At 38.7% G+C, this 10,949-nt stretch overlaps 1 protein-coding gene across 1 annotated transcript in view; it reads left to right on the top strand.

Annotated features, from left to right (window-relative positions):
• Window positions 1-10,459, top strand: part of LOC101846427 (tRNA wybutosine-synthesizing protein 5) — a gene marked incomplete at its 5' end in the record, with an annotated part of 11,826 nt that extends 1,367 nt beyond the window's left edge. The window contains 5 exon segments of the mRNA XM_005099413.3: window positions 1,458-1,527; window positions 1,993-2,175; window positions 5,096-5,183; window positions 6,077-6,193; window positions 9,789-10,459. Of these exon segments, the coding sequence (XP_005099470.1) occupies window positions 1,458-1,527; window positions 1,993-2,175; window positions 5,096-5,183; window positions 6,077-6,193; window positions 9,789-10,039 (709 nt within the window). The 3' untranslated portion in view covers window positions 10,040-10,459.
• Window positions 10,460-10,949: the final 490 nt, after the last annotated feature.

The raw sequence follows: 10,949 nt of genomic DNA, 5'->3' as shown, positions 1-10,949 counted from the left end.
CCACCACCACAGCATCATCATTACTTCCACCACCATTTGTCTGTCCACATGTTTAATTTGATTTTGTTGTGTGTTATAATTTTTCCATTAAATTAATTTTTTTCATCTCATGGCACAAAACCGACAGCCATGGCCTCTTCCCAACACCTCTTCCCCCAGCAAGCCGAGAGTGCATGATGGCTACTCGTAGTCTCTTTGGTCGACATAATTATTAACTTTGCCCCCCCGCAAGCTCAGCTCAACTTAGTCGTTTTGTTCATACTAATGATGCAGGGAGGACCAGTGTATAATAGAGATAGGTCTAGTAACTGGATATATATTAAAGCTCACACGTCTCAACTGTTGTCTATAATCGGAAAAATGTTCGTAAATTCTGATTTAGGAACAAGGGTTGGAAGTGGAATGGGCATCATGCTGGACTCAATTCAGAGTCTGAATATATAATTATTTTGTCTATTCGGACTCGAGTCCGAATAGCCACGCACTTCAATTAATTTTACACAGGCACAGGGCCTACCCTTGGGTCCAAACCCGGAGATTTCCCAAAATTGTTCTACAGTCTACAATCAAGTCCTTTCTCCATCCATGCCCATCAATATATCATGCATCATTTGATTTATATTAAACTAAGCCCTATCCAAGATGATAATGATAATGAAAGGTCCACAGTCTACTGTACACTATTCAGTTATTAAGTAAAAAAACACTAATTGGATCCACTCACTAAGTATGTCCCGCAAATAATTAAAAGCCATTGAACTGGTCTGGAATATTATGATTCAATAATTGATCTGATAAATTCACCACTCTTAACTCCTTATATCTCCTCAAGCCTTATTAGCGGCTCACGGTCAGAAACGCTGTGCCGGTGAGCCGCTGGTATAATAGCGGCTTGGGCACATTCCTTTACGACGACTTGTGACATCAAATTACTTTTTTGCAATTTTGCCAAGAACAGGTCTCTTTTCAGGAGTTCATTCATTAGATTGAAGCACGATCAAAAAAGGTTCACTTGTTTTGTTTTAATGACCAGTTTAGTAACATTTTTGTCATGTTTAAAAATTTAGTACCAAAAAAAGGCTCCAACTTTGTTGGTTTCTCCCCCTCGGAGATAAAGACTTAATGGAGATTTGTGATCACTGAGTATTAAATTATCTAATAAAATAAAGATTATTAGCAATGTTCTGAGAATTCAGTGTGCCCCCATAAACTTCTTTTGAGTCTTTCGTCTAAGTGTGGCTCTCTGTCAATGTATCAATAACATCAGTGATAGAAGTCTGATTTTATTTTTATTTGTTGACCATTGACATAATTTATGGGTGTACATGTGCAGCTTTCTTCAATGAGAGCCTTATAATGTGTTATTTTCATATTTTAAAAAAATGTTAAAGAGTGCAAAAGCATGAGTTAAAATCTGTGTTTAACTATTAAATGATTCATTTCTACATATTTTGCAGATCATTACCCTTTGATGAGTTTGTGAAACGAGCATCCCAGGAAGAGCATGAGGACTTTTTTATTTCCAATGTAAGATGATGGTCTTGAAGTCTCTTTTTCTTTTACTACTATATTTATGTAACCTTTTTAGATTATTGTACAGTATTATTTACACTGTGATGTTTTTTAAAATTAAGTTTTAATTATAAGGAGTAGGACACTTTATGAAAGAGATGGGGAACTCTGTGAGAAACAGTTGTCTTCGCCTGAGACTGCTCTTTGTCTACCTTGGGTTTTCACAAAACGTGTTTTATTTTTATTCGGTTTTCAGTTGTTCAACTTCCTTTTATTTCTGATCACATTGGGTTTTAATCTTCCAGCTTGAAATTTACGAAACTCTGTGGTTACTTTTTTCTGTTTTTTGTTTTTTTGTAAGGAGGGTTGCTGCTATTTTGTAAAAGAAACTATAGAGAGAGTGAGTAAGTTTACTATATATTAGAGTAATTCTGTGAGTATTTTTAATTCACTTGACTCAAATTTGTTCTGTGTACTCAGAGTGAGAAGTACTATCTGAGGGCCCTGGGTGATGACCCTCGCAAGGATGTGGCAGACATTTCTGTCCAGTTTCCTGAGCTCGCAGCTGACATCATCATGCCGCCCTTCTTTGATGAGGAACAGTTTTTCTCCAGTGTTTTCCGCATTGGTTCGAAGGGAATGCAGCTGTGGACTCACTATGATGTAAGGCTGGGATGTGCAAGAAGAGAGAAAATTTTGTCATATTTCAAAGATAATTGTTGCGTACTATGTTTATCTTGTCAGTAAGAAATTTGTTGAGAGCTGATGAAAGACCCCTGAACTACAACCATACCAATTTTGGTGGTCATATGTGAGGCATCGTGGTGAAATCAGGCGCTAGTCAAAACAATGAAATCCGAGAAATAAGCAATTTTCGGCCAGTTTGGACATTTTTTTCGAATTTTTGTTTTGGGTCTCAACACCTTGTATGCCCATTCAAATACACTTTTATGTATGTATGAATTTTATGGAAAAACGTTGAATAAGAGCTCAGATGTAAATTTGCAGTTTCCAAGGACTCTTTTAAAGCTATGGAAGTCACCAAACTTTGGCGGCCATTTTCTCACTAATTTTACATCTGAAATCAGGCGATCCCACCTCCTTCAGTTGCAAATATCTCGACTTCTGTTCGAGATAAATCAATTTTTTTTTCATCAAAAGCATGACAAATAAACTGCCTTTAAGATGATACCAATAACTCAATATGCCCAAAAATTGACGGGCGCCTGATTTCACTGCGTCGTAACTCATATATATCTTTTTACTTTCAATTTCAAGTGGTCGTATATATAATATACAAAGAGAAACATCTGATTCAGATAAAAACTTTACTCAAAAGTTTGTCCAAAATACTTTCAGGACGTCAGTGTTTCAAAGTGTGGGGATTTCCCTTTGTCTGATATGATCACACTTATTTGTGCTAGCTATCTATCTCCTCCCCACCAACCCTAAATATTACTGTTTGTCATATGCATGTAGAAAGAACATTGATAAAGAGAGGAAGACAAAAGCCCTATTGTAAAACATATCTTTACTCAAGTCGCATTGGTTTAGTGCTCTTTAAAAAAAAAATTTTTTTTTAAAGTAGAGGTTTTACGGCACTCGCAACTGCATAAGGTCATATGAGCGCCAGAAGATTAGAGGTGTTACAAGAGAGTAACTAACATTATAAAAAGAAGAAGGGGAGATAAGGACGACAGATGTTTGATAGGAGAGAAGAAGCAAACCACACCAGAGCACCCACCAACCATACACAGTGCTCATTTGAATGTTGGTCAATTGGTTTGAATATAGTATAGCATAGTAATCCTCTACAGCTGAGTTGTTGAATATGGATTGTTGTTGTTGTTGTTATAATCCAGCATGAGCTGGGCTCTCGCCCTTCTGTGCAATGCCATATAGTGATAAGTGCAGGTTTGCTGCAGGTGCTGTGATATTCCATTGAGTGTGCTGTCAATGTTAGGTCTCGGCGGGAGAAGTGTAGTTGAATATGGATAAAAATAGTGAGGAAGAAGCTGTTGAAAGTAACGCTGCTTTGGGTGACATTTATGTTAATCTGTCCCTGTCGTTTTATGCAAGACAAATTTTGAAATTATGCAAAGTGAGCCCAAAAATGTGAAATTATGTGATTTTGTTAATTTTAAAAAAGAATGATAAAGGAAAATAATCAGAAATTATCCAAAAAATGATCAAATTTTGTTAAATTATCCGGGGTGCATAAAACCAGCGGGCAGGTAAATGAAATAGAGGTAGATTATTGTTCAGATGATAGTGACAGGGATGAAATTAGACATGGTTCCTGCCGTGAAGCACATTCACTACGGCACACTATACGGGAGACGCATCAAGACCTATGAAAGGGCAGGATGGTGGTTAAAGGAGGACGTAATCAGAGAAGATGTACAATGAAAAGGGTTTAGAGAGAAATTTATAAGCTGTAGACTGAGACTGATTGCAAGAAATTTCACAGATAATTCTAATTTCTTTTGTGCAACGTTTTGCTGGTGTGCCTTAGTGCCCTTAGCTTGGTAGTTCCTATAAAATTTACTTGGGCTAGGGAAACCGGTCCTGGTGAAATGCCTTGGTAGGACTAGAGTTTTTACAATGGTCTACTGTAAGAGTTTCAGAAAATAGTCTTGGTTTTAAATATTGTTCTGGTCAGCTTGGTGTAAGGGTTTTAAAAATTGATCTCGATGTAAGGTTTTTAATAATTGGTTGTGGTGTAAGGGTTTGAAAAATAGTTCTTGGTGTAAAGGTTTTGAAAACAATTTTGTTTTGATAATTTTGGTGTAAGTGTAAGGGATTTAAAGTGGGTCTAGGGGGCGCTCATGGCCTAGAGGTTCAGGTGTTGACCTCTCATTCTGAGGTCCAGGGTTCGAATCTGGGTAACGACAGAAAAATTTCCTTTCTAAAATTGTCTCCTTTCACCTCCTTTCCTGCTCTCTAGCAATGTTTGTCATCTGCTTTCATCTCCACTTTCTGCCCCCACCCCCCTCATCTCCTTTTCCCCCTCCTCTGGGCTCCTGACTCTTTCTGCAGCTTTTCTTCTGCTACTCCTTGACTCCTTTTCACTGCTGTCTTTCAGCCACACCCCTGATCTTCTGGTAGGAAAGATCTACACCCAGCCTTCTCAGACAAGGGAAAAAAATCTCTGAGGTTCTGTGTGGAAGTTGCGCACGTTAAAGATCCTTTGGTAGTCTAAAATCGATAAGAGTAAGCTTCGACCGTCACCCGGGCAAAATTCAAAATTTCCTCTCAACTGAAAATGTTTAATGTGTCACGCGCGCTCTTATGACCTGCAGTTGCGAGCACTGCAAAACACTTACCTAAGAAAAAAAGTGCGTCTTGTTGTAAAGGGGAAAAGACCAATAGTGTGTGGTTGGCGGGTGCTCTAGTGTGGCTTGCTTCTTCTTTCCTATCAAACATCTATCGTCTTTATCTCCCCTCCTTCTTTTTCGTATTTGTTACTCTCTTGTAACACCTCTAATCTTTTGGCACTCATATGACCTTATGCAGTTGCGAGTGCCGTAAAACCTCTACTAGAACTAAACTAAAAACCCAACAATCTTGATGTGGTCCCCAGGTGATGGATAACATCCTCCTCCAGATTGTGGGAAGCAAAAAAGTCGTGCTGTTTGCCCCGTCCGATGCTGACTTCTTGTACATGAATGGTAAGATGTTCTTGGAGCACACACATGTGAGTGTGTGTGTGTGTTTGTGTGTGTGTGTGTTTGTTTGTGTGTGTGTTTGTGTGTGTGTTTTTGTGTGTGTGTGTGTGTTTTTTTGTGTGTGTATGTTTGTGTGTGTGTGTGTTTGTGTGTGTGTGCTTGCATTTTGATGTGGACGCATTGCTGGATTTTCTTTTAATTTTCTGCCAACCGTTTTTTCCAGTTATCACTCTCCTGTTGCACTCTATACAGATTTGCCTGAATGTGATTTTCATAAGATATCATTCAACCTTCTATCCCTAGGAGATTCCTCACCCCACCCTGGCTACTGCAGCCTAACTCCAGGAAATGTTCTGTCTTATGCTGAAAACGTAAACAGCCAGTACCATTTTTTTTAGATTCCTGCTTTTTCTATCCTATCAAACATCTATCGTACTTATCTTTACTCCTTCTTTTTTTGTGTTTATTGTTACTCTCTTGTAACATCTCCAATCTTCGGCACTTATATGACCTTATTGTGTTGCAAGTGCCGTTAAACACTTACTAAAACTAAGATTGATTTTTGAATGTACACAGTGATATTGAAGAACGTGAATTGACTGAATGGAAAAGGAGCAGGATTCTCCCTGGTTATATTTTATGGAGAAGGCGTTTTGTGCCTTTTCATGTGTCTTCGCTCTGGTATACTTGTTTCTTCACTGATTAGGTCTTTTTGCTTAGCAAATCTAACTTTTTAAAATTGTGTATTCATCTTTCTAAAACTGAAATATTTTAAGCTTTCAAATCAAGGTAAAAATATTGTTTATGTTGGTTTTCAGCTTCTTAATTTCAGCTTGTAAAATTTTACCTGTCTATGTCAATAAGACGCACTAACAACTCAACTTTTTTCTTTTCAGGAGACAAGTCAGAAATTTTAGACATAGATTCTCCTGATCTTGAGCGCTTTCCACTGTTTTCCGGGGCCACACCGTACCGTGGGTATTTGTACCCTGGGGATATGCTCTTTATTCCAGGTATGTGCTGGTTTCCTTCTTTGATAATCCCAGAGGGTGATCTGAATACTTTTGAAAATGATGGTGATTGTGTACAGAAGTACGGAGTCATATCATTTTTTCATTCGTTTTGTGGAATAATCTGGTACTAAAGAATTCTTACGAGATTGCTTTTGCCATCAAGGTACTTGGAATTAAATGTTTCGTCATTTTTGTTTTTTGTTTTATTGCACTTTGTTTGAAAATGTTTTTAAAAAAATTCACAGTTAATTCAATACTCAAGTACTCAAGTATTCAAACTCCTTCTGATGACCTTTTAACAATTTGCCACCACAAGGCTCATATTATAGTAGTAAAAACCCTTGCCATCTCATGTATTTTGGGGGAAATCCAAAGAAACTGAGTGTACACATCGCCAATCTGCATTTTGTGACGGGAGTGGAAGTTCCGCGCTCTTGTTGATCGGCGAGATGTGACGGCAAAATGTTAATGTCAGCAACCAGGAATACTTTAAAAAATACAATGCTTAATTTACTTTTGACTTGTCCTGCTGTTTTTAGAGTCGGCAGTCTTTGCTTTCTCCGAGGCATGGTGCCATAATGTACACAGTCCCGTTTGACACTTTGCTTCTGTTGCATTTACTTTCCACTTTTGTCTCATGTGGTATTTTCTACTTGACAGTGTAGAAAAACAGCAAAGTCAGATATTTTGTAGTGTCTTTAGGCCATTCCCAAAGGGGGCACATATCTCGTTCAAGCACAGTAGAATTGTAAATGGGCTGATTCATGTCACGCTCATAACTGTGCCTGATCTACAACAGGGAACTGCTGCTTTTTTCTTTCCTAATCCTTACTATTGTCATTTTCCTCTACTTCTTTTGTATGTTTTGTCACACTCTTGTGACCCGCTATTTTCGGGGTGACTTGATAGTCGAAGCAGACCTTGTACTGTTAAAACTAGAAAGGTGAGCAGAATAAGTCTGATTCCCTGTAAAGACTTCTCTGTTGACACCCACCCCTTTGCGCTCATATGACCTTATGCCGTTGCGAGCACCGTAAAACCTTCTACTATAAAAAAAAAATATATTTTGTAACAATTATTTTGAGTTATACCCTTTGGGAGCTTCATGCCGTGATACAGTTGAACAAAACATGACATTTTAAAAGGAGAAAAATGTCTGGGTCCGTCATGTAAAAATGAATGCAGAAAATTTTATATCTTTTAAGATGTGATGCCAAGCTTTTTTTTTTTTTTTTTACAATTTTCGTCTAAGGTCTTGGTTGTTTTTTTCACATGTAATCTTCTTCGAATTATTTATTATTAGAATTTAGCGTATAGCAGTAAATAAATTTGCATTGCCCTTACAATATGGATTACAATCTTTGTAGTGTCCCTTGTAACCGTTTTGTATGTTTGTCAAGCTTGGTAGGTACAACGTCTACCTACTGTGGCATCGGTGGCCTAGTTGTTAGGCTCTCGGACTCTGAACCGTAAGGTCGTGGGTTCGAATCCCGTTAGGGGCCCGACGTTGTGTCCTTGGGAAAGGCACTTTACACTAATTTTCCTCACTTCTCCCAGGTGGGAATGGGTACCCGGCTATAGACAGTGAAAGATCTTGTCAGTTTGTTAGTGTTTGAGCGCTTAATCAGCTGCTTGCACTGTATGCTTCCTGGGTAGCTGAGAATGTTTCGGAGTGTTCTATGGTCTGCTGGGGTAATAATATAGTGTAAAGTGCCTAGAGCCTGCTGTTGAGTGGGGGTATGCGCCTTACAAATGCTATTTATTATTTTTATTATTATTATTACTGGGTGAACAGTTGCCTGCCCACTGTGCTCAGGTGCCACATGATTTTTTTTGTTTGTTTGAGAATTTTGAAATTCTTTTTTAAAAATAAAATAGAAACTCAAATATGAAGAGTTAGGACAAGAATAGTTAATTTAGAGGATTCGAACACACAGGTGACAGGAAAAGACCACGCACAATGTGTTGGAATCAGGCGCTCATCAATTTTTGGGCATAATAGAGTTATTGTTATCATCTTAAAGCCAATTTATTTGCCTTGCTTTTGGTGAAAAAAAAATCAGTCTATGTTGAATAGAAATGGAGATATTTGCGATTGAAGGAGGTGAGGATGGCCTGCTTTCAAAGGTAAAATTAGCAAGACAATGGCCTACAAAGTTTGGTTATTTCCATAGCTTGAGAGTCTGTCTTTGGAAACTGAAAATTTACAGTTTTTGGGCCTTTAATCAATGTTTTTCAGTAAAATTATCACGGAAATGCGTATTTAAATGGACATAAAAGGTGTTGAGCTAAAAAATAAATTTATAAAAAAAATTGGCCAAAAGTCAGAAAATGGCAGTTTCTTTGATTTAATTATTTTGACGAGCGCCTGATTTCACCACGCTGCTTCACATATAGATCTCATGAGAGTACCCGGCTATAGAAATGAGCAGTGAACATTGATTGCCAATGTCCGTTGAAGACTTTAGATTGTGGTCATGACAAAAAAAATAAATTATTTCATGGACCCTGCCCACACATTCTGAGATGCATGCTGAACTTGTCACATCAAGCTCGTGCCTTAACCTCTTTGCTCCTGCGCCCGTAGAATTTACGGATCTGAACAGTGTAGTGCTGTGCCTATGGCCCGTAATTAATGGGACTGTGACAGAGGTTGTTTTGAATTATACGGGAAGGTACTGCTTAAATCTTGTAGTTATTATTGAGGTACCTTCCCTTTATGTTTACCACCCTTTTCCCCCCATTTGAAAGTGTCAGATTCAAGATTTTAGCTCAAAGAGAAGATTAGATCTAGGTCTAATACATCTACCGCTCAAAAATGATTTATTGGCAGTAAACGCAGATGGGCTTACATATATATTACATGGATTGTAGGAGCGTTGTATGAGGTAGGAAAAGCTCTTGTTTCTTCCTCTTTAACTGCAGACACTCACACAACATGTATTTCCCTTTTTTTTGGTCTCAGTTTATCATTACTCGAATGTGTCTTGTTTTATGTTGTTTGGTAGTCTTGTTTTTTTGCATCATGTTACTAACTTCAACTTTTCTCTATCTATCTCTCAATGAAATCCCCCCAAAATCATATCAATAGAAATTTGGTTCAATGTAGAATGTACATGCAGAAATTCATGAGAAAATATTCATAAATTAAAAAGTTATGGGAGGTAGAGTGGGGTCACCCCTGAGCAGCTTTGGTTGTCATGGGATTTCCCCATGCACAGGGGCCTATTTACTAATGGTGGGCAATTAAGTTCCCGATTATAGAAAGCGAGGAATCGTAGGAACCGACTCGGAACCCAATTACTTACTTTCTAATGATGCATTTTCTACCGATGGTAACCTGGTTGGCTCCGAACAACTTCAGATTTAGGATAACCTTGTTATCGGAACTCTGCAAAGCACCAACTTTTAAAAAAATATTTTTTTTAGATTTCAACGAATACAGTAACTGGTAACCGTTGCTTTACGTAAAAAGGAATCTTTCACCCAGCTTTGCTATTTACCTGCGGCATTGAAGGGGTTAACCATAAACTGTTGAGCCCTCCACAGTTTCACTGACCCATGCTCTTTTTTTTTTTTCAAAAATATTTTTTAGCCCTATGGTTCCACAACATGACGTATGAAGATTTCGGAGTGGCGGTCAATGTTTTCTGGAGACATCTAGATCCCAGTCTTTACGACAGTAAGGACCCGTACGGCAACAGGGATCCCGTGCCAGCTCAGCGGGCAGCTCAGATCATGGACCGAGCAATGAAGGCTCTAGAGGAGCTGCCCGAGGACTACAGAGATTTCTACGCGCGAGGGCTGTGTCACAAAATCAGGAACAGATTATATAAGAAAGTGTAGGTGTTTTTAAAAAAATGTTTCAATCAGGTTGTGTTTTTTCAGTTGGTGCGGGCGCCTCGATGTTTGTTGGAACTCTGTGCTACGTGTGCTACGTGTGCTACGTGTGCTACGTGTGCTACACTTTACTTTACTTTTCGGATCCAACGGCCATTTGAGGTCTAGCCATTCGCCCTGTCAATATGGCAAACAATTTACAGGTTTTTATCTGCTATGTTTTGTCGTTGTATTGAGTATTTCTGATGTCTAGGCAGGCAGGTAGGTAAGTACTACGCAGATCGCTAAGTGCAGGGTAGATTAAGAGGTGGTGTGATACTGTTTTGTCTTCGCAGTCACGTGATGGGCAGTCGGGCAGGGTATCCTTGCGGATCCTATTTAGGTAGGAATTCAATGGGATGTGTTGTGTTTGCAGACGAAAGATAGTGACTTGTCCTCTTCTACTCAGGGAATTTAGTGCATCTTTTGAGTTGGGAGCAGTCATGTGTGCAGATACAGTTCTTCCAGTGAACTCTGTGCTATAACAACTGTTGCCTGTTGTGGCAAGGAGTGGCACATCAACAGATAAACGCAGCCATGGTGAGTGGGTGATTGGTGGGTGTTCTGGTGTGGTTTGCTTCTTCTTTCCTGTGATACATCTATCGTCCGTATCTCACCTTCTTCATTTTTATGTTTGTTATTCTCTTGTAACACCTCTAATCTTCTGGCGCTCATATGACCTTATGCAGTTACGAGCGCCGTAAAACCTCTACTAAAATAACCCCCAAAAAACAGCCATGGTGACAGGTAATAGGTCAGCAGCAGTGTTATGGGTTAAGGGGAGACCCGGGTTGCCCATCCCAGAAAATATCTAAAAGTTTTCGAAATATCGATGTTTGTTTTTTTGCAAAAAAGCATTCTTTAACATCTGTTCTAT

Source organism: Aplysia californica, unplaced genomic scaffold (genome assembly GCF_000002075.1).
Source record: "Aplysia californica isolate F4 #8 unplaced genomic scaffold, AplCal3.0 scaffold00212, whole genome shotgun sequence".
Lineage (NCBI taxonomy): Eukaryota > Metazoa > Mollusca > Gastropoda > Aplysiida > Aplysiidae > Aplysia > Aplysia californica.
Note: the sequence above shows the minus strand (reverse complement) of the source record. Positions and strands in the feature narration are given on the sequence as shown.